Source organism: Protopterus annectens, chromosome 16.part0 (assembly GCF_019279795.1).
Source record: "Protopterus annectens isolate FY-2018-M chromosome 16.part0, PAN1.0, whole genome shotgun sequence".
Taxonomy (NCBI): Eukaryota; Metazoa; Chordata; order Ceratodontiformes; family Protopteridae; genus Protopterus; species Protopterus annectens.
The window spans coordinates 510364069-510388914 of record NC_056750.1 but is presented as its reverse complement, the minus strand read 5'-3'; the positions used below and the strand labels follow the sequence as shown (position 1 = coordinate 510388914).

The following is a 24846-nucleotide window of genomic DNA, read 5'->3' as shown; positions in this document are numbered from 1 at the left end:
AAATGCCCAGAGATTCCTTGATTTTTGTCAATGTAAATGCCTTGGAACAGCTAGTCTATACCCCCACAAGGGGTGATAATATCTTGGGCTTGGTATTAACCAACATGAGTAACCACTGCAGCATCCCTATTGTATCATCCTCCATGGTAAGATCCGACCACAAAGCGGTCACTTTCGAAGTCACCATCACCCCCAACCTCCCTCTAGCTAGGATCAAACATAAAAACTTCTCCAAAACTGATTACAGCCTTCTGAGATGGCATAAACAGCTTCACAGCCCCCTCCCCCTCTAAAGGAACTGGCACCAATATCCAAAATTACACCAAAGCACTATATGAGCATTTATATAGATGCATGGAATCAGGAGTACCCAACAGATCTAAATCATCCTCCGCAAAGAAGAGTAAATCTGTCTGGTGGACATCTGCAATAAATAAACTCTGTAACAAAAGGAAAAAAATTGCTGACCAAGAAGGAGCAGGTGCCCAATTGGAAGCAATGTCTCCTTAGCCTGAACAAGCAAATAAGAGCACTAGTGAAATCCTGCAAATCAAACTTCGAGTCCAAATTGGCCACATGTACTAGAGACAATCCTAAGGCCTTCTTCACATATGTCCACAACCTCAAAGGAAGCACCCAGATCTATTCAGAACTGGTGGTCAAGGACACCACATATACAAATACCATAGATATAGAAAACTTGCTGGCTGACAGATTCAGCAAAAACTTTACCTCTCTGTCCCCCCATCAGTAAATCAAGACACCCCCAGTACCTGCCCCCTTCCCCTTATATCTAGTGAACAGTTCATCACTGTTCTCTCAAAGGCAGAAAATGCAGCTTCCATGGGACTCGATAACATCCCAGGCTGCATCCTATGTGAACTCGGGCAGGAACTTGCAGCACCAGTAGGCACCCTATTCAACCAAAGCCTGAGTACTGGCTTTGTCTCAGCTGAGTGGAAGACAGCCTTTCATCCTTTTACACAGAGGTGGAGCATGCAATTCGGGTAATTATAGACCCGTCAGCCTAACTAGCCTGATCTGCAAGACCATGAAATGGATTATCATGGACCTCATTAACAAGGACACTGGCAACCTCCAAACACTTGATCCCGCACAGTTTGGCTTCATCAAGGGAAGGGTCATGTCTGCTAAATTTGGTCGACTTTTTTGACAGTGACCAAAGCATGGACTAGAAGACTGTGCACACTGCCTACCTTGACCTGGCCAAAGCCTTTGACACTTTTCCCCACTCGGGCATAATAGATGCTCTCTCTCAACTAGGCATCAGTCCATATGTTACCTGATGGGTAGCAAACTGGCTCACTGATAGAACCCACGTAGTCAAAATAGGAGAAGCCACCTCAAGCAGTAGACCCGTAACAAGCGGCATACCCCCAGGGTTCAGTCTTGGGGCCTCTGTTATTTGGGATAAACTTTTCTGAGGTGCAGGCCAAAACCAGTGGTCTGTGGCTGACCAAGTTTGCAGACGACTGCAAGCTGGGTGCTGTCAATTCCCCTAGTGATGTGGATGTCTTCCAAGAGGGTCTTACTCAGACAAATGACTGGTGCCAGAAACATGGCCTCAAGGTGAATACCAAAAAATGCATCATCATCCCCTTTGGGGAGAGTGACGTCCCCGCAAATTATCACATTAATAACGTACTAAGCACTCAATCAGTCGTGAGGGATTTGGGCACCCAGGTTGATAGCAACCTGACTTTTGACCACCATGTTGCTTCTATTGCATGGAAAACTTTCTACATGGCCCACCTCATAAGTAAGGGTATCTCATCCAGGGACCAAGGAAGTCATAACATCCCTGTATTCTTCCCTTATAAGGCCCACTATTGATTACAACACTTCATTTGGCATATACCTCGCAAAGCACATGCAGCAGCTGGAGAGACCACAGAGGTTCCTCACCAGGAGAATCCAAGACCTCTAATATCTATCATAAAGAGATAGGCTAAAAGCCCTATCCCTCTACTCAGTTGCATACGGACTCCTCAAAGGTGACCTCTGGCATACAAGGCGATCACGGATCCCACCTTGATAGGACTGCTGCATATCCGCATGTCGAGCTCCACTAGAGTAACCCACACGTGTGGCCTCAACCTGGTCTGTGACATCAACAAGACTTGTTGGCGGGACAGATTTCTGTCCAAGACTTCCCCATCTGTGGAATAGACTCCCTCTCCACATCAAGCTGAGTGCCTCTTTACCCCTTTTTAAGTGCAACCTGGATAACTGGATGGGAAACAGAAAATATACCCTTGGGATTCCACCCATGTCTCTGCTGGACAAGGGGTATGGGGTGCTGATTTGTCTAAATATGAGCTAAACTCTTGGCTAGGCTTATAAGAGCCTCAGGGCCACTAGCCTAGTAACCTTCTCTGATTCTGTGAACTATTTTGTCCTTTTGGGTTCTACACTAGCATGATTTCTGATTTTCTGCCTATTTGCCTCCAAAGAGACTTGCACTATGGAGACAGACAGCCAATACAAGGCTGTCTGTCTCCATAGTGCAAGTCTCTTTGGAGGCAAATCTCCAAAGTTCTATGTACTCACGTCTACTGTGTTTTGCTAAGGTTACTAACTAAGCCTCGAGTAGTAAGTTTTTTGGGGAATGGCATTAGTTTTGAAATAGACTTGGATCACTCCTCATCCAGCAGTTTTTTACAGTGTAATTGTACTGTAGCCTGTATACAAAATAATGCAGTGGAATAGTCATACGTACAAGTTATTTATGGCCGGTACAACTGCATTTATAGGGATGCTTAGTTACTGGGTCTGTATTTCTGCCAGATTAGCTTCTGTGACAAGGTCCTATCCCTTGCAGGGTTAAAAGATCAATAACCGAATGCAGGCTCAAAACATAAAATACAATATAGGAACAAGAGAGTTTGATACGTTGAAGATGATGTTATTTTGTAAAATAGAAAGCAACTGTAGAAAGAGGGCATACAACAAAAGCAAGATTTGATTTGTATGTAAAATTGAAAAAGAAAAAGAATATACACGATCTGTATATAAAACTAGAGACACTAGAATGTCACTTTGTGTACTTTCATCCATAACCAGGAGGTTCTAAATTCTCAACTTGTCAAGAATAGTTCTCAGGATTGTGGACCCATACTGCAAACTGTGCAGCATTTCCTTAGTATAGATTGATCTGATTTTTAGGTCATAGTCAAGTAAAGGTCCTCAAGCATGCTCCTATAGGAAGCTTGTTGAGTTTCAACAAACTGGAGCACACTGGCCAATTAAAAACACACTGCTTCTGTAGTCATTAGCAAATTTCATCCAAAGCAATATCAGTATCTCCTGCTGTCTTCAGGGCCTAAACTCAAAATCAACAGACTTGTCTGTCGTTCCATTTGAAACTGCTGGTTAAGCAGCTTTTAACTTCTCTTGGAAATCTCTCTTCCTGATAATCATGTTCTCTGTTTGCAGGATCTCAGAATCCTTTTCTCTTTTATAGGTATTGTACATCTCCTAGAATCAACCCATCTTTCTACCCCAAAATGGTGTCAATATTGACCTTACAGTTCATTCATCTGTTCTTATTTCTTTGTCTGAGGTAGAAATCAGGGGAGGCAGTGTCCTTTATACTTTTAAGTGCACTTTTCAATTTAGGTTTTACCCAAAGTGGTTGCATGCCTTTAAGAAGGCAGAACAGCTGTTTATCTGTTGTCTTGTGTCCTTTTAGTTTTGAACAAACCCTCTTCCAAGTAAATTGATGACTGCATTATCACTTGCCATCAGATAACCAGTCACCTACTAGTTGATGGTCTGTCATTTGGGCATTCCACCAGAAGTGTGACTGCTTTCACTGCTTCCCTCAGGATTGCCCTCATTGCAGAGAGATCTCATAGCTTTACATGTAGCTTCATGTCACAAGGTAGTGTGTTTTTAGTGTTTAAAGTTTCTCATTCAATACAGATTTTATATTTCTGCTATGGGAAGGTGCCCTCCTTGTATTAAAGGAGAGCAAAGTTGATACGACTATGAAAATGTATTGGAAGAAAAAGAAGCAGCCAAGTGTGAGGTAGATTGAGAGGCTGGCTAAGCCAGAAGATGATCAAGTGAAGGAGCTATGGCTCATTGCTAAGTAAATTGAGACATTTATTAGGCTTCCTGGTTAGATATGCTAAAATATTTGAGGTTTGAAAAGTAGTTGACTTTGCAGTGGTGCACATCGCCTTTTAGTAAGATCATCTAATGGCTTATACAGGCCAGAATTTCTGTCTTCATAGCATGTTCCTTACGGTTTGTATTAAATGACGTTTTGTAGACTTTGTGAGTATTGAGTACCTACACTGACCGTGCTTGCGTCTTGACTTGCATTATAAAATATTTACAGTTTGACGGTCTTTGTGTCTTAAAGATACATCAGGAATGAGATGATGGTGCCTGTTCCACATTTTAGAGATTTTGACCCTGAGTGCACCCCAACTGGTAAAGGAGCTGGCTAGAGAAAGATTAATATTTATGACCAATGGCAGTATCTTTCCATGGGGGGGTTGCTGAATTCTGCTACAGGGCCACTTCCTTGGGAATGGCTTGGATGTGCATTTTATTCTCTACATACTGTGGAGAGTGCAGGCCCACCAAAGATTGTATAACATTCTTAGCTGCACATCATAGATGTGCATTATTGTTCCTACACTGCCTCAGTACAGCAAGCATTGCACACCTGTGAGTGGGGAGGGTCTGTAGATTTTAAGACGTTTTGTAATCCTCATTGAATGGTGGCTGTGATCCCCTTATTTTGGACCCTGTCTTGGCATATGTTAAAACCATAGGGAGTAATGAAAATGGCTCATAAGGTCAAAGACTTGATCTTGATTTTATTTTCTAGATTCTTGGGCTAGCTGCCCTTACAGACCATTTTAAGCCTAACCAGTTTCCCTTTAAAGTTGAGAATCAAGCACTGCACCTTATATCTGTGAAGTAAATGTCTTATCTGTCATGCCAACTCAAACCCCCAGTATTTTTATGTATTTATTTTTGAGGGAGGAGAAAATAAAGGAGAATAATTTCAATAACGCTGCGTCAGAGACCCCATACTTTTGTGCCTTTTCACAGTTTCATTCTTGAAAAGGTCTGGTTCTTGCTTTGCGCTCTCCTGGCTTTTGCTTGCTAGTGTTTTTATAAGATGGTATTCCTTTATTATTTAATGTGATAGTTGTTTTTCATGTCTTGTTAGATGCTATTATCAATGAAAATTACAGCTATCTGAAGAGTTTCTTAGATGAGATATCTTTGCAAGATCGCTGTTCCCATATCCAGGATTGGGATACATCAGGACGAGTTTATCTAGACTACATTAGAATCATTGAGACTCTCAACAGGATTCAGCAGGTATTTATTTTATTTGTTTACTGGAGTAGTGTACTAACAAGAACTGATCATTTTCTGACACATGCCTAACTGAAAGTATTATAGTACATGTCTAATAAAATGAATAGTACAAGTTTTCTTAAGTAAAGCACGAGTATTAATACTTAGCTTAAAATAACTTGGAGACAACTCCTTGAATGATAAGAATGATTCTTTCTGGGAATTTTTTGTGGAGGATCTCTAATGAAAAATCATAACATTTGAGCTTACATGCTGTTTAAACCGTGCTGATTCTGACACTTTTCCTGTAAAGGTTAATGTTGATTTTGTACCAAGGAAGGTGCTAATGAAAGTATGAGAGGATTCCCATATCAAAACAGCTTTAGCACATATCCTGTTCATTGTTTTGCCATCGTGGAATATATTTAATGTGAAGTTGTTCAATCTCGCCATTTGTTCTTTATATGTGGGTTCGGAGCCTATCCATCGGCCGCTTTCCAAGCTCAAGATCTTTGAGTTAGCTCGAGGCACAGTCCCTATCCCATGATGCTCTCCTACCAACCCCAGATCTAGTTTGCCGCTGCAACGGATCGCACAATCTTCGGAGGAAGCTCGGGCCAGTAACCTCCTTTATTATAAACAATTTAAAATTTCTTATTAGACTATCATTAGTGAGTGGATTGAGTGCGACTTCATATTTCTTCTATTTGTTGTTTAGTGAATGGATTGAAAGTTATATTTTTGTCTTCTAATTCGGAGCGGTTGCTGCTTGGCCTTTAGGACTTTCTTGAGTTGCATTTACTTGACAGGGCTCTGTCAAATTTAATTCCCTATCCCCTTATATTTCTTAGAATTAGTGTATTTGAATGTTTTTGTCACATTTTTCTTAGTCATTGCAGTTCAGGGATCTGAACATTCAAAGGAGTTCTGTGGTTTCGATTTTTTGATTATCAGGATCTGATATTTGTTGTAATTGTTATAATGTCGGAGAAACAAAAATCTGGTTTTAAAAGGTGTGACTGTGGACAAAAGATGTCCATCACCGATAATCATGTTTCTTGCGTGTACTGCTTGGGTCCACTACATTTACAAAAAGATTGCTCTATCTGCCATTCCTTCAGTGGCAGGGTTTTATTAGAGAGGCGAAGGAAATTGGTCGATAGAGAGCTGTTGAAGCCAGATTTCCAATAAGCAGACAAGACTGACCAGACCTCCAAGTCCTCAAAGGGGTCGAAGTCTTCTAAGGTGTCATCGGAGCACAAGTCTTCTGTTCCGAGCACCTCTGGGAAGACTCTGTTGCTGGCTCCACAGCCTTTGGAGCCGGTGTCGGAGGTTTTAAAGTCGGTGGCTTCTTCGGCTCCTTCGACCCGTTCTTCTGGTACCCTTTCCGACATCGATGTGGACCACGTGGTGCAGAGACTTTTGGTGAACCCAGCCCTGGCCAAATTGCTTTCAGCTTCGACCCAGTTGGCTTTGAAGCCTACGAACCCCCCCCCCACCACCACCACGATTTCTGCTCCTCCTCCGAGGCCAGTTGAGCCTTCGGTGCTGGAAAGAGAGGATCCGATAGTGGTGGAACCCTCTTGAGCTGAAGCCTGTTCCAGTGCCCTCTGCTCCGTCGACCTTGACTTCTTCGGTTCCAATAGAAGAGTCTCGGAGCCGACACACTCTCGCTGGTGCTGGGGGAGAGAGTCAGAACCGATGCTTCAGTTCCGACTCTCCCTCTTGGGGCTTCAGCGCAGATGAGCTCAGTTCTGTCCTCTGGTTTGGAGCCTGTGGTCTCGGCCCCTGGGAGGTTGCAGTCTTCGGAAATGGTGGACTCCTTGGGTCAGGAAACCGGTGCCTTCAGTGCCATAAGGAGGGTCATGTCTGCTAAAACCCATACCTCTTCGGATCTTTCTTCTTCCTCCCCTAAAGGGCCGCATTCTGTCCCTACACCACAGGTTCCCACCAAGTGTCGAGACCCAGAGCCTCAGATAACACCATTGGGTGACCCCTGCTTGACTGAGATTTCACCAGATGCCCCCACTGATGAAGTACCCAGAAAAAGACTGTGCAAGAGGGAGGCATTTGGATTCCCCTCAGGAATCCTTAACATCAGACACCGACTTAGAGGAATCAGAAGGGTCCCCACGGTCCTCCTCTGAGGATGTCTCATTTGCAGACATCCTGGAAATATTAAGGCAGAGGGGTGACTGGCAGTCCCTTACCCCTACTGATGATGAGTCGGGTCTCCTGAAGGCCTTTGGGTCTCAGCCTTCCACCTCCTGGGTTACTCCGCCCTTTGACGAATTAATGGACTTGGTCGCTCAAAGGGCGTGGGAGTCACCTGATTCCATGGAACCGGTCCCTCGGAGGCCCAACAAATTTATCACCTCCCCTCAAGACAGGTCTTTTCTTATGAAGGGAGTCCCCGTTGATGCCATGGTGGTGGCTGCCACCAAGAAAGAGATGTCAGAAACCTCTTCTGTTCGTCCTCCTAATAAAGACTCTAGGACGATGGACAGATACGGGAAACGCATCTTTAGTTCTGCGACATTTGCAATGAGATCACTTAACTATTTAACCCACTTTCCCCGTCTTCAACGAGATCTCCTCAAAGAGCTTGGCGATACTCTACAGGGCAAAACAGATTATGCTGTTTCAGAGAAAATGACGGCACAACTTAACACCCTTAATTCTATTGAGATTTCGTCCATGCGGCTCATTTCTTATGCAGCTGATGGATCGAGCCGAGAAGCAGGTTCAGCGGTAGCTCTGCAGAGACCATCTTAGATGCGCTTATGCTCCTTTGCGGAAGCCTTCAAGTCTTCCTTTAATACCCCATTCGATGGCTTTTCCTTTTTTGGGCATAAAGTCAAGGAGACACTCACTATGTGTGAGCAGGAAGGAAAGACTGTCTGCCGTAGGCGTCCGTTTTTCCACCCCCACTAGACCATACCCCAAAGGGCAGAAAGGTGGAAAACTGTGGTTCCGTAAGTCCCAAGGAGCTTTCCAGAACACACGTAGTGAAACCGCCCCCCCCTCTCCAGGGGCAAAGGAGGGGGGTATAATGGTAGACGCCGCCCAAGCGGCAGAGGGTGTCCGCAGAACCAGGGTGATGGAGCAGTTCCTTGGCAAGCCCCATCAGCACTCCTGAGAGGAGACCCAACTGTCCTGCTCTGGAGGCAGTCGGGGGGGTCGCTTAGCTTTATACCCCAGACGCCTGGCTAGGAATTACATCAGATTCTTGAGTAAAAAGCATAGTTACCAGAGGTTACATCATTCCCTTTTCAGAATCCTCTTCCATTCGTACAAGAATCCCAGACGTTCCACCCAGTCTGCGTAATCTAGCAGCCATAGAAATTCAAAAGCTGCTAGAAAAGTCATCCACCCAGTCCCGGCGGACCAGATAGGATCCGGAACTTACTCCAGGTTCTTTTTAGTTCCAAAGAAAACAGGGGACTGTGAAGACCCATCGTAGACTTCAGCAAACTAAACACCTTTGTCAAAAAGGAAAGGTTCCGGATGGTCACGCTTCAATCGATACTTCCGTTTCTTGAAACGGGCGATTGGGTGTGCTCTATAGATCTCAAGGATGCGTACTACCACATCAAAATGGCCAGGCCATCCAGAGATTACTTGTGTTTCTGGCTGGGGGCCAGTCGCTACCAATTACGAGTTCTGCCCTTTGGTCTCACCACAGCCCCCAGAGTGTTCACCAAATGTATGGCAGTGGTCACGGCTCACCTGAGACGTTTAGGATTCCGGGTGTTTCCATATCTGGACAACAGGCTCCTCACCGCCACCACCAGGCATCAACTGATTTGCGCCAGAGATTACACTATCAACCTGTGTTCCAAGTTGGGCATAACCTTAAATTTCGAAAAATCTGCTTTATTGCCGTCGCAGCATATTTCCTTTATAGGAGCAGATCTAGACACCACCACCACCCTGGTCAGATTGCCTCAAGAAAGAGTAATATCTTTACGAAGTCAAGTGTCCCATTTGTTAACGGATAGTAAAGTTCCTGCATTCCAGGTTCTGAAGCTGTTAGGTATCATGGCAGCGACACTCATGGCGGTTCCTCTGGGACGAATGCACATGAGGATACTCCAATGGTTACTATTCACACAGTGGTCTTATCAACAGCTTCCAATATCATGCAAGATTCTTCTGACAAATGCTTGCAAAAAGGACCTTCTTTGGTGGTTGAACAGCCACCAAATTACTGTAGGTCACCCATTTGTACTTCCCCCTCCCACAGCCACAGTGACCACGGATGCTTCCCTGATAGGGTGGGGGGGGCTGTTTCAGGGAAGAACTGTCCAAGGCACTTGGTCAGACATGGAATCTCATTTGCACATCAATGTCCTAGAGTTCAGAGAGGGGTTTCTAGCGTTGCAACACTTTCACGACTCTCTACCTCGAGAGATGATTGCAGTACAGACAACATGTAGGTAGTCTGGTACATCAACAAGCAAGGGGAAACCAAGTCTTACCCCTTATGCTGAGAGGCCCTGAGAATTTGGCAGTGGGCTGTATCCACCGAGTGCTTTCTGATAGCAACGCACATACCCGGGTCATCCAACGTGATAGCGGACAAACTGAGCAGAGCCATTCTGTTGCCTCATGAGTGATCCCTCAAAGAACGAGTGGCGGAAAGGATATTCCGCAGATGGGGCCAGCCTTGCTGCAACCTTTTTGCATCCCCGATGAATGCCAAATACAGAAGCTACTTTGCCCTGTACCCTCCACTGGGGGACAGCCCAAGGGACTCACTCATACACAATTGGCCCTCGGGTCTCCTTTATGCCTTTCCTCCAATCTCTCTGATCCCCAGATTCTTACAGAAAGCCAAAAGCTTGAGAAGGACTGTTATTCATATAACCCCGTTTTGCCTCTGCAGATATGGTTCCCCTTCCTACAGCAATACCAAGCAGAAGAACCTTGGGTTCTGGACCCAGTGCTGGATGTTCTGACTCATTCGTCGGGAGTTCTTCATCCCTCTCTTGTCTCCCTCAAACTGACAGCTTGGCTGCTTCACTTCCCAACCTGGCCAGGTCACATGATTTGTCTCCCTTGGTTCAACATATTCTAGTTTCCTCTCTCAAAGTCTCCACCAGGAAACTGTATAACAGCAAATGGAAGTGATTTGTTCATTGGGCTTCTCAGCATGGTATTGATCCCTATGTTGCCCCTATTCATAGTATTCCGGAATTCTTGACTTTGCTCTTCTACGATGGTGCGGCAGCTTCTACGATAAGGGTTCAATTGGCTGCCATATCTAACTTCCATGTGGTATGCAGTGGTTCTAACATTGTCTCACAGATTATGTAAAGCCTTTTTGAAAGGAACTCATCACCTTAAGCCACCTATCGGACATCCTGTTACTCCCTGGAATCTAAATTTGGTACTATCTCAACTCATGCTTCCCCCTTTTGAGCCTGCATCATCTTGTCCTTTGAAGTTCCTTTCTTGGAAGACAATTTTCCTGGTGGCTATTACTTCAGCGCATAGAGTTTCTGAACTACAAGCACTTTGTCAGGCCTGCATATCTGGTCTTTTACCCCGACAGTGTGTCTTTAAGAACAAATCCAACCTTTCTCCCTATGGTCTGCTCCGAGGCAAACTTGAACCAGTCTATTGACCTTCCTACTTTTTTCAGACATCATGCTAATAGATTGGTGTACATGTTACTTAAGCTTGATGTTCACAGACAATTGAGGTTTTATTTAGACAGAAAAAAGAATTTAGGAACTCTGATCAACTGTTTCCTATGCAGACAAGAAAGGTTTTTCGGTATCCAAAGTTACATTGTCCAAATGGATTTCTGATTGTATAAAGTTTGTATATTCTTCAGCTAAACAACCTTTAGAACGTGAAGTGAAAGCTCATTCTATTAGGGCTGTTTCTACGTCTCTAGCCCACGCAGCCCGTTTACCTTTGTACCTCATTTGTTCAGCTGCTACTTGGTACCTCATATGTTTATCACTCATTACAAAGTGGACAGGGCCTCCAGGGACAGGGCTTCCTTTGGTTCCACCGTTCTCAGGAATGTACTCCCGTGAGCCGCCCAGGATTAGGGTGCTTGGGACGCTACCCACGTGTAAAGAACAAATGGCGAAATTGAACAACTTCACATAAAGAAGTTATGTTCTTACCTTAACGTTCCATGTGAGGAGTTCATCTCGCCTTTGTTCTTACACTCCCTCCCACCTTCCCCCTCCAGGTTCTAGAAGAACAGGTATGACTGGTGGTCTGGTTGGTCTTGCTAGTGTCTTTCTTTCCAGCTAGGTTATTGTTTAGCTATTGTAAATAGTTATGTACTATATACATGTTGTATTTTGGTTGCTTAGTGTGTTTTTTTCTTGCTGGTTCAGCAAACTAGATCTGGGGTTGGTAGGAGAGCATCATGTGATAGGGCCTGTGCCTCGAGCTACTCAAAGATCTTGAGCTTGGAAAGCGGCCGACTCGGAGCCGATGGATCAGCTCCAAACCCACGTGTAAGGAACAAAGGCGAGATGAACAACTCACATGGAAAATTATGGTAAGAACATAACTTCTTTTTTTCGAGTTTCAGAACCGAAGTCTTCAGTTAAAGCTAAGTACCCCGTTGGGAAACCTTTTTCTTGCTCCTTACCAATGTCAGTAAAAGTTAATAATTGCATTACTTGTGGAAAGCAGATAACCTCATAAAGATTTTAATTCGTACTGTATTTCTTGCCTAGGCCCTGACCACGACGTACCGTGCTGTCGGTTTTGTGCTTTATTTAATCAGTGCACTGTCTATATATTTTCGTCTCTAAATATTTTGGTTTTTGGTTTAATTATCAAGAAATGTTGGTTAGCCATCCGACTACCGGGATTCCGAAAAAACGCAAGTATAAAGACAGAGACAGGCCACCGAGGTCCAAAACTACCGATGGCGCTTCTCCTAAGCCAGTCGCCAGTTTGCAGATACTCAGTGAGGCACTTTCACAGCCCCTGATACCTGCTACTTCTGATTCACAGGCCTCTACTGAGATCCATTAGGAGTCCAGTATGCTGCAACTATGGAACCTGCGGATGTCTCTACCTTGGATGGGTCCAGAGCCGCTGTGCAAGCACCGGCTTCTGAGGGTGTATTCAGGCCTACGGACTTGCATATTAAACTGACGCCTCTTTCTTCTTTTAGGCCTAAATCTCGAACCATGCCTAAAAAAATGACACTCAGGCCGCATACTCAGGCCTCTATGCCTAAAAATCAAATGATAAGCATGGCTGAAGATCTTATAACTTTAATCAGGGGAAGCCAGCCTCCCCCTTCTAAGAGACCTAGGACTGAAGTTGTTTATGAATCTTCTGACCTGGATTCTGATTTTTCTGATTCTTCTGATTATCTGGATTTGCCCTTATCTACTGATGAGGATTCTTGACGCAGAGGACTTTATTTTCTCTGCTTCCCCTCCGGAGGATTTTTCTTTTGGTGAAACCTTACATACTCTAAGGGAGCATTTCCACTGGGAAAGCCAGGATTTTTCTGATTCAAAAGAGGCTTAGGGATTTCTTACTCCTGCCTCAGCATAGGCCTTTAGCTATTCCTCCTGTATTATACATTGTTGATGCTTTTTCGGAGTCTAGTTTGGCCCCTGATTCTTTGCCTCCTGCTCCCAGAAAACCTGACCGATATTACAGGGTTCCTGATTCACACAAGTTCCTTTTTAAAAATCCTATTGCGGATCCAGAGACTATTTCACAGGGACCTAAAGGCATTAAGGCTTCTATTGCTAAAAATCCTACCCCTTCTGATAGAGACTCCAGGGTGCTGGATAGATGGGGTAAGAAAGTTTACACTTCTGCAACCTTGGCCAATAGGACTTTAAAGTGCCAGTTTCATGTTAAAGTATCAACAACATGTTATTGGATTACTTAAACAGAAAATTGTTGATTCCTGACTGTGCAGAAAATAAAGAATTACAGGATTTAATGCACTCTGCTGAACAGGTTGGAAAATATACTTTGCAATGTGAATTTGATTCTTTAGAGGCCTCTTGCAGGGCTGCTGTTACTGGATGTTCTTCGTGTTTCACTGTTGCAGTCATTACATTTGGGTAATCTGCTGGCAGGTTGCCCTCAGTTGGCCTGAATAACAAAGTCTTGGGTCCTGCGTCGGTTGCTGTCTCCTCTTCCATGACGTCCGGTCGTCAGGGGTATAAAACATGCAGCTGATGCCATTTTATTCAGTCTTTCTTGCCGCGCGGTGCCCAAAGCAGAAGCAGTTCGCAAGTGCCGGTCGGCCGACTCCTGAAATTTCTGCATTCGAATTTCAGAACCAAAGTCTTCAAACTAAAGCAAAGTACCCCGTTGGGGAAACTTTTTCTTGCTCCTTACCGATGTCAGTAAAAGTTAATAATTGCATTACTTATGGGAAGCAAATACCTTATAACGATTTTCATTTGTACTGTATTCCTTGCCTAGGCCCAGATCATAACTTGCTTTGCTGTCGGTTTTGTGCTAGATTTAACCAACTCAGTATTAAGCGTTGGTATATTTTTGCTTCTAAATATTTTGGATCAAGATTTAATTATCCTGAAATGTCTGTTAGCAGTCCGACTACCGGTGTTCACAAAAAACGCAAAGGAAAAGACAGACCGTCGAGGTCCAAAACCAACGACAAAGCTTCTCCTAAGCCAGTCGCCGGTACTCAGTGAGGCGCTTTCGCAGCCCCTGATACTCGCTACTTTTGAGTCACAGGCCTCTACCAAGTCCCAGTCGGAGTCCGGTATGCCGCGAGATTCTGAGTATTAAACCCGCAGATGTCTCTCCCTTGGATGGGTCCGGAGCCGCTGAGCAGGCACCGGCTTCTGAGGGTGTTTTCAGGCCTCAACATTTTTATATTAAACCGCCAGCCTCAAAAACAAAGTCAAAAACATCTATGTCTGAAATACTGACGCATGAGCCACGTGCTCAGGCCCCTATGCCTAAAAAACAGATGATCAAAATGGTTGAGGATTTATTTACCTTGATCAGGGGTTCCCAAACCCCCCCCCCCCGCTAAGAGGCCTAGGCAAACCACTGATTATAAATCTTCAGATCAGGTTTCCATTTCTTCTGATTCCTCTTCTGATCAGGAATTTTCTCTTCCACCCTATGAGGATTCTGATGCAGAGGAATCCATCCCATCTGCATCTCCTCCTGAGGATTACACTTTTGGAGAGACTTTGCGTACTTTAAGGGAACATTTTCACTGGGAGAGTCAAGACTTCTCTGAATCAAAAAAGAGGCTTAGGGATTTCCTCCTCCTTCCTCAGCATAGGCCTTTGGCTATACCTCCTGTATTAGACATTGTTGATGTGTTTTCGGTATCAAGCATGGCTCCTGACTCCAGCTTGTAGTAAGCCAGACAGATATTACAGGGTTCCTGACTCCCACAAATTTCTATTCAAAAATCCTGCTGCTGATCCTGAGACTATTTCTCAGGGTCCCAAGGGTGTAAAGGCCTCTACAGCCAAAAATCCTACCCCCTCTGATAGAGATTCCAGGGCGCTGGATAGATGGGGAAAGAAGGTTTATACATCTGTAACCTTGGCAATCAGGGCCTTAAACTGCCCGTTTCATATGCTTAAATATCAACAGCATGTTATGGGCTTACTGAAACAGAAAATAATGTTGATTTCTGATTGTGTGGAAAATAGTTACAGGTATTATTGCATTCAGCAGAGCAGATTGGAAAGCATACTTTGCAATGTGGTTTTGATTCCTTGGAGGCCTCTTGCAGGGCCACCATTACTGGATCTATGATTAGAAGGCATGCCTGGCTCAAGGAGCAAAATCTGCCTGATCATGTTAAAGCTAAATTGTTGGATGCCTCCTTGCAGCATGATTCTCTGTTTGGTAATAAGGCAGAAGAGGTTTTAAAGAAAATCGAAGACAAAGCTAAATCAATGCTAACTGTAAAAGATTTCTTGCAAGTGCAGCCACCCTGGTTCAGTAGACACTGGCCTACTAAAAACTGGTCCTTTCCTGTGTCCAACAGAGCCACTCAAGGCAAATCCAGGTGCTCAAAAGGCTCCAGATACCAATCACAGGGTTCTTGCACGTTAAAGCAATGGGGTGCCTCCACCTCCAAATCTGGAGGAAACAAAGCACAAACCCTACAGCAAGCGGTCTCAATGACTGTCCTCTACCATCACCAAGCACTTATCTTTTGGCAGCCCTCTTGGGGGGGAAACTAGCACTTCATGCTCAAAATTGGCAGTTAATTACCCAGGACAAGTGGGTATTAAACATAGTATCCCAGGGGTACAGATTTCATTTCCATACTTTGCCAATTCCAAACGGATGGCCTGATCTGCCACAAAATCAGTGGGCAGAGGCCCAGAAACAAGTTATGTCCCTCATGGATATGGGGGAAATTCAACCGGTACCAGAAAAGGAAAAAGGACAAGGTTTTTATTCAAGACTTTTCCTGGTACCCAGAAAAGACAATTCATGACGTCCAATACTGGACTTATCGATTTTGAACACGTTCCTGGACATTCCAAAATTCAAAATGCTGACTTTACAACAGCTACTGCTTGTGCTAGGCAGGAATGCTTGGTTAGTAACTCTAGACTTGAGGCATACCTGCATATCCCAATAAGGGAATCATGCAGAAGATACCTCCGCTTCAAGGCAGGCTTTTTGCATTACCAATTCTCTGCACTGCCCCTTGGCTTATTTACTGTGCCCAGGGTCTTTACAAAGTGCCTGGCACCAGTAATTGCTTTCTGCAGACAAACATTCAAATTTATCCTTATCCGGACGACTGTCTCATTCAAGCAGAGGACAAGGACGCTCTTCAACATCTGGCGTTTGTAAAAAGGCTTCTAGCATACCTAGGGTACACCACAAATGAAAAGAAATCACAACTGGTACCCTCTCAAATAATTGCATTCCTAGGTGCAAGCTTGAATACAACTGCCCAGATGGCTTACCTTATGCCAAAGGTAACTGACAACATACTTCAGACAAATGGCAACAAAAACCCAGTTATCTGCAAGAGAAATTCTGCAGGCTTTGGGGTTCATGGCATCCTGCATTCTACTAATTCCATATGCAAGACTGCATATGAGAAAACGTCAATGGTACCTAAAAAGTTTATGGAGTCAACATTGTGACAGTCTGGAAACAATGATTCATCTCATTCCCTGCCTACAACAGGAATTTCTTTGGTGGTCAGAGACATGTCACCAAAACAAGGGACAGTCATCCACTCTACCCCCTGCCACCCAAACCCTAACTACAGACGCATCAGACTATGCTTGGGGGGCCCACCTGGTGGGGAGATGCATTCAGGGCATATGGAGCCCAAACCAAATGCATCTGCATATCAACCAGAAAGAGATGCTAGCTGTTAAGAATGCTCTGACAGCCTTCAAGGACTTACTTCATCCAGGACAACTACTGATAGACAACACCGGTTATGTGGTACATAAACAAGCAGGGGGGTACACATTCCTACCCCCTTTGCAGACTAGCCATGGCCTTGTGGAACACAGCTTTGACTTACCAAATACATCTTCAAGCTCAATTCCTGCCAGGAAAACAAAATACTCTGGCAGACGACCTAAGCAGAAATCGTATGGACCCGCACAAATGGAAACTGGATCCACAAATCTTCAGCATGTTAACACAGAAATGGGGGAGCCCAGACAGACCTATTTGCCTCTCCCCAAAATTATCAGTTGGACAAATTCTGCACAAGAACTCATCACAAAAAAGCATGGAAAGCGGATGCCCTATCCTTCAGTTGGAAAAACCTATCAGTCTATGCCTTTCCCCCTCTGCCTCTACTCTTCAAGGTCTTGCTAAAAGTCAGACAGGAAAAACCAAAAAATGATCCTAGTTGCTCTGGACTAGCCTCGCCAGTACTGGTACCCACTTCTAAGGAATATGTCTCAACTTCATCCATGGTACTTGCCTCAAATACCTCATCTACTGTCTTAGCAGAACAATCAAATTCTGCACACTTAGCTCCAAACTCTGAATCTTGCAGCATGGCTGATCAATTAATTATTCAAACACCACCTCTCAGTAAATCTGTGATGGGATGTAATTTTGGAAGCCAGAAGGCCTAGTACTAGAAAATCTTTTGCTGATAAATGGAAGAGATTCTGTGCTTGGAACCAAACACAAGGAACAGACACAGCAAAGCCCAATATTCCTCAGATTTTACAATATTTGACTGCGATGCTTGACAAGGGCCTATTCTTTTCTTCAATAAAAATCCATGCCTCTGCCATCTCAGCTCATTACAACACAGAGCCTCCCCTCTTTTCTCATCCTCTGCTTAAACAGTATCTTAAAGGGGCCAAAAATTTAAGGTCTTCCAGAAGATCACCAACTCCTGCATGGGACCTCAATTTTGTGCTGGAAAAACTCACCTTGCCTCCTTTTGAACCAGCAGCTACTGCGGCTATAACATTTCTATCTTAGAAAACAGCTTTCCTCTTGGCAGTCACTTCAGCAAGAAGGGTTTCAGAAATACAGGCTCTCATGGCTGTGGAGCCTTTTATTACATTTTACCTGGACAGGGTGTACCTCAGGACCAATCCTTCTTTTATGCCTAAGGTGATATCCAGTGTGGCTTTTAACCAGACCATTCACCTGCCAACATTTTACCCAAATCAACAGAACAAGGGGGAGCAGATTCTGCATTCATTGGACGTACACAGGCAACTAAGATTCTACTTAAACAGGACCACATCTCTAAGAAAGCCTGAGCAACTACTGGTAGCATTTGCTGCAGGATCAGAGGGGAAGGCTATATCAAAGCAGACTATTTCTAAGTGGATAAGCCACTGCATTCGTTTCTGCTACTTGCACCATAGTAAACCTGTGCCCAAGAGGATCAGATCAGATTCCACCAGGACTGCCTCTACTTCAGCAGCTTTTCTCGGAGGGGTTCCAACCAAAGACATTCTAGAAGCTGCTACTTAGAGCTCTGTTCATACCTTCACAAAGCATTATCATTTGCCTCTGTTCCCCAAATCCAGGGCAGGCTTTGTCACTGCAGTTCTGCAGGGCCTTATAGCCACTCCTAATGCTGTTTAGTTCCATCCTCCCATCCATAGCTTTGGGATTCTACCCAAATGTAATGACTGCAACAGTGAAACACGAAGAACATAGTACAGTTGTGTACACTTACCATAAATGTAGATGTTCGAGTGTATTCACTGTTGCAGTCCGGGTTACCCACTCGCCATCCCCCTTTCTACACCTTTTCTTTCCTTCAGTATACACTAAAGCCTTTGTGGTGTATTTGCTTTTAGATGAAGGTAAAGTTTATGTTGCTGAAAGTGCATTTAAACATATTTCTGTTTATATCTATATATATTTGCTCCCCGTTTGGGAGGCACCTGACATCTGGGGCAAGAAAAACTGAATAAAATGGCGTCGGCTGCATGTTTTATACCCCTGATGACCTGATGTCATGGAAGAGGAGACAACTGACACAGGACCCAAGACTTTGTTATTCAGGCCGACGGAGGGCAACCTGCCAGCAGATTACCCAAATGTAATGACTGCAATAGTGAATACACTCAAACATCTACATTTATGGTAAGTGTACACAACTGTACTTTCTGTGCTCAGAAGGCATGCTTGGCTTAAGGAGCAATCTTTACCTGATCATGTTAAAGCTAAATTGCCGGATGCCCCCTTAAATCAGGACTGCCTGTTTGGCAACAAGGCTGAAGAAGTTCTTAAAAAGATGGAGGATAAAGCTAAATCTATGCAAACTGTTAAAGGTTTCTTACAAGTTCAGCCTAGATTTAGTAGGCACTGGCCCTCTAAGAATTGGTCCTTTCCAGCCTCTTCAAGATCTTCTCAAGCCAAACCCAGACGTAGCAGGAACCCCAGGTTTCAGTCCCAGGGAACTAAGCAGTGGGGGGTTTCCACACCCAAATCAGGGAGTAGTAAGACTCCCCCCTATGGAAAACAGTTCCAATGACTTTCTCTAAAACTTCAAGCACTTCCCAACTGAATGCTCCTTTAGGCTGAAAGATTGGTCTGCAGGCCAAAAACTGGGAACTCGTTACCCAGAACAAATGGGTTTTAAGTAGTGTCCCAAGGATACAGATTTCACTTCCACACCTTAGCAACACCAAGCGGGTGTACAGATCTACCCCTAAATCAGTGAGCAAAGGCCCAAAATCAAGTACTCTCTCTATTAAGCATGGGAGCTATTCGGTTGGTACCAAAAGAGGAAAAGGGACAAGGGTTCTATTCGAGGCTTTTCGTGGTGCCCAGAAAAGGCAATACATGGCATCCTATCCTGGACCTTTCTACTCTAAATACCTTTCTGGTGATTCCAGAATTCAAGATGCTGACTCTTCACCATCTGCTTCCTATGTTAGGCAAAGATGCATGGTTGGCAACACTTGACTTAAAAGAAGCATACCTGCACATCCCTATCAGGGAGTCTTGTAGAAGGATACCCACGCTTCAAAGCAGGCTACATGCACTATTACTTCTCTGCACTGCCCTTTGGCTTATCTACTGCACCCAGGGTATGCACAAAGTGCCTAGCTCCAGTCATTGCATTTTGCAGGCAAATAAATATTCAAATATACCCATATCTGGACGATTGTCTAATTCAGGCAGAAAGCCAGGACATATTTTTGAATCATCTGGCCTTTGTTCAAAGGGTACTGACTTGTCTGGGGTACACTGTAAACGAAAAGAAATCACACCTGGTACCCTGTCAGCAAGTTATATTCCTGAGAGCAAGCTTGAATACAACTTCCCAGATGGCTTTCCTCACGCCAGAGAAACAAATTCATTTGACAACCTACTTCAAACAAGTGGCCACAAAAACTCAGTTATCTGCAAGGCAAATACTGCAAGCCTTGGAGTTCATGGCCTCCTGCATTCTTCTTATTCCGTATGTAAGACTGCATATGAGGAAACTACAATGGTATCTTAAAAGCCTATGGTGTCAACATTCATAGGATCTAGAAGCAATGATTCCTATCATACCTTGCCTATGCCCAGAGTTCCTTTGGTGGGCAGAGGCCTGCCACCAAAACAGGGGACTACCATTCACACTACCCCCTGCCGCCCAAACCTTAACAGATGCATCAGACTATGCATGGGGGCCCACCTGGCAGAGAAGTGCATTCAGGGCAAATGGAACCAAGTCAAATGTACCTGCATATCAATCAAAAAGAAATGTTAGCTATACAGAATGCTCTGACAGCCTTCAAGGACCACATTCTTACAGGACAATTAATGATAGACAGAGGTAACACCACTGTTGTGTGGTACATAAGCAAGGGGGGACACATCCTTAACCCCTCTGCAGACCAGCCATGGCATTGTGGAACATAGCCCTGAGCTATCAAGTACATTTACAAGCTCAATTCCTGCCAGGAAAACTAAACACACTGGCAGATGAACTAAGCAGAAACCTCATGGACCCACACAAGTGGAAACTAGAACCAAGGATTTTCAACATGTTGACAAGCAAATGGGGGAGCCCAGATATAGACCTGTTTGCCTCCCTCGAAAATTATCAGTTGGACAAATTCTGCACAAGGACTCCCCACAAACAAGCTTGGAAAGTGGATGGTCTGACCTTCAGCTGGAAAAACCTTTCAGTTTATGCCTTTCCTCCTCTGCCTCTGCTCTCCAAAGTACTACTAAAGATCAAACAAGACAAACCAAGGACGATTTTGATTGCCCCAGAGTGGCCACGCCAACACTGGTGTACACCCTCTTTTGCATAGTGTCACTGTGGGCCCCATGGTACCTGCCTCAGACTGCTTTTCTAATGTCTCAGCAGGAGAACCAAATTCCACATCCTCAACTTCAAACACTGAATCTAGCAGCCTGGCTAATTACATAATTTCTCCTTTACCATCCCTCAGTAAACCAGTGATGGATATCATTTTAGAGGCAAGGAGGCCTAGTATCAGAAAGCCTTGTGCAGAAAAATGGAAAAGATTGTGTCCCTGGAACCAAGCTCAAAGGATGAGCACAACAGTGCCCAATTTACCTCAGATTTTACAGTACTTAACTGAGATGCTTCATAAGGGCCTGTCTTTCTCCTCCATCAAAATTCACGCCTCAGCCATCTCACCTTATTATAACACAGAACCCACCCTCTTCTCTCATCCACTACTTAAGCAATTCCTCAATGGGGCCAAAAATCTACGACCACCCAGGAGAGCTCCAACTCCAGCCAGGGACGTCAACTTTGTATTGGAAAAGCTTACCCTTCCTCCTTTCGAGCCAGGTGCCACTGTGGACTTAAAATTCCTTTCTTGGAAAACAGCTTTTCTTTTAGCAATCACTTCAGCAAGAAGGATATCTGAATTACAGGCCCTCATGGCAGTGGAGCCTTTCATCATCTGTCATGCGGACAGGGTGTCCCTCAGGACCAGTCCCTCCTTCATGCCCAAGGTGGTATCCAGTGTGGCCCTTAATCAGGCCATACATTTGCCAACCTTATTTCCTAATCCACAGAACAAAGGGGAACGGATTCTGCACTCCTTAGACGTGCACAGACAACTTATATTCTACTTGGACAGAACTAAACCTCAAAGGAAATCTGACAGTAACCTTTTCCTTGTTTAGCCTGATGAGTGGGACATCAGTGTGCCTGACTATAGAGTTGCCTATGACTAGTGTGTTGGGTACGTTGTTTTGCCTTATTGGCTGTGGTTGAGTGGCACACTGAGTCTGTGGGCTGTGTGTCATTTAGCTTGTGTTGAGGGATGGAGGTTGCTTGCGTTTCTGCTTTGGAGGTCTCTGTTGCTTAGACAGATTATTATTGAGAGCCTCCGTGAATGTTTTTGTGTTACTATGTGTGGATTTTGGTGGTGTAGATTTCGTGAGACTATGTGGGTGTGGTGTGGTTCAGATGTTTACCTTCTCATGACTGTCTAGTTCAGTCTTGGTTGGAGAGAGCTTTACCTCCAGTTCGGCTAGATAAGTGCATCTCTCACAGGTTGTAACATTGGGTGGTAGGAGGAGAGGGTTGTTTGTGTACATGAGGCAATTTCTACATTGCCTCAAGATGCCTAGATTCATCAGATAGACAGGAGAGAACATTGGGAGCTGACCCTTGCACATGCGTGAATAAAAAACTATTTTCCTCTAGATAAGTGAGTACAATAGCTGTTTTTCTCTAAGCAAGTGAGAAAAGTAAGTACAAAAACTGTTTTCCTCTAGGTAATGAGGAAGATTCAGTACTATAGTAATTAGTAGCTTATTTAGTGCTTACAAGTTCTCAAGTGCTGAGCATGAATAAGCAAATTTAAGTGCTAAAACTAAGAATCTGTATCTGCACTAGACGAGTTACAGGACAGAAACAAGTGCAAATGCAGGCTTTCAAATCAGAAAGTTGAGAGAGATGGAAGAGATTGCCCAAACGGCCAATAACTACAATTTCTGGGCCAGAACCACTCCTTATGTGGTAGACAGGTTACCTAGTGCTTACCACTCCCACTGATAAGCTAGAAGGCTTCCCTCCAACACAGAAAGATTTGGGGGGCTCACAAGCTTACATACAGTCCTGGATACAGCAAATCTGTATCTGGAACTCTAGTTACAGGAAAGGTAGGAAACAGGCTTACAGTTTTTTTTTATTTCAGAAAAGTAGCAAAAACAGTAGTAAAAGCAATTCACATGCAGTGCAAGCTAGCACACTTGAGTATGTAGCAATATATTAGACCAAACACAGTTTAAAAAATGCAATTAAATTAAAAAGGACTAAAAACAAGTGCAGAAAGAGTTTATTAGGTAGAATGTGGTAAAGAGATGGGACTGGGGGAGTGTCCCAGATCAAATCTACAGTGTGGTGGGCAACTGCAAAAGCCACCAAATTTAAACTACAAGCCAAAAATAGGAAGGGTGGGTGGAACAAAACAGTTTCAACAGAGATCTAAACAACAACTAACAGTACAGACTCTAAAACCAAAAAAATATACTCGGCTCTGTATATTTGCAGATAGATTGGAAAGCAGTGTCTCAGAACAAGGAGACAACAGTTTCAACAGAGATCTAAGCAACAATTAAACTCTATAACCAAAACAATATAATCAGCTCAGTATATTTGCAGATAGTCTGGAAGGCAGTTTCTCAGAACACAGGTTCCAGCAATTAAATGCAGGCTGTTACTAAGGTCAAATTAAGTGATCCTTGAGTTAGATAACACACAAGCTGTAAAAGCCAGTTATACCAACTGAAGACACGACAGAAAATGGGGGGTCAGTTTCAACAGAGTTCTAAGCAACAACTAACAGTACAAACTCTAAAACCAAAAAAATATACTCAGCTCTGTATATTTGCAGATCAGCCTCTCAGAACAGTGAGACAACAGTTTCAACAAAGATCTAAGCAACAATTAAACTCTGTAACCAGAAAAATATATATACTCAGCTCTGTATATTCGCAGATAGTCAGGAAGGCAGTCTCTCAGAACACAGGTTCCAGCAATTATAAAATAAAAATATCTCAGGGCTGGTCAAACAGAGCAATGCACTTGTGCGTCTCCATGTTCAAATCACCATAGTCAAAATCCCATACCACTTCCTGCAGGGTGTAGGCCCCCCCATGACCATGGAAACCCCATTTGGGAACACTCACCATGCAACCCAATACCATATTCATGGGTGACTTTAATTACCCAGCTGTTAACTGGGACACAGATTCCTGGATTTTGTAAACAAACTTTGTGGACCAGATTGTCAATATGCCATCCAGGTGCAAATGTACTGGATCTGGGCCTCACTGATATGGGAGAGTGCTGCAGACCCCCTAATGTAATGTCTTCTCTTGTAAGGTCAGACTACAGAATGGTCTCCTTTGAAGTAAAAATGAAACAGTCTCAGCTAACCCTGGAATGTTCAGGAGTTGGTTTGAGGCTACCTTCCTACTATTAAGTGAAACCTGGCAAAATTTCAAGCCCCCCACCAATAAACCTTGAGAGTGCTGTTGCCTACATGATGTTCTTCATCCCACATTGCTGCAGTCCTAACACTTGGGTAGTCCGCTGTCCCAGTCGGCCCGAATACCAAAGTATAAGGCTGACGTCGGTCAAGGCGCATTTGTCTGACATCAGGACGTCAGGGTACAAATGCGCATGACCGACGTCATATCCTCAGTCTTTTTTGCCGCATGGTCCGATGCAGAAGCAGTATTGCGAGTGCAGGTTGGCGTTCTGAAATTTTCTGAAGTCGGAGTTTCAGACCGAATCAAAGTTGGCTAAGTACCCCGTTGGGGAATATTTTGGTTTTTTCTTGCCTCAGTATTTAACCGGATGTCAGAAAAAGTGAATAACTGTATTTCTTGTGGGAAACAGATACCTCATAGAGATTACCATACTTTGTGTATACCTTGCTTAGGGCCTGAGCACGACGTTGTTGGCTGTCGCTCTTGTGCTAGATTTAACAAACGCACTATTAAGAGAAGATTAGATTGTGCCAGGTTAGTTTTTGGGAAGCGTTGTAATTACAACATGCCGCCGGATGCTCCGACGCCCGCTTCATCTAA

General features: G+C 44.1%; 1 protein-coding gene across 1 annotated transcript in view; it reads left to right on the top strand.

Annotated features, from left to right (window-relative positions):
* The window catches only part of LOC122790614 (nuclear pore complex protein Nup98-Nup96-like), a 194321-nt gene that overhangs the window by 57977 nt on the left and 111498 nt on the right, over positions 1 to 24846 (top strand). The window contains exon 3 of the mRNA XM_044058140.1: positions 5213 to 5367. Within this exon, the coding sequence (XP_043914075.1) occupies positions 5213 to 5367 (155 nt within the window). The remainder of the gene's footprint in view (positions 1 to 5212; positions 5368 to 24846) is intronic.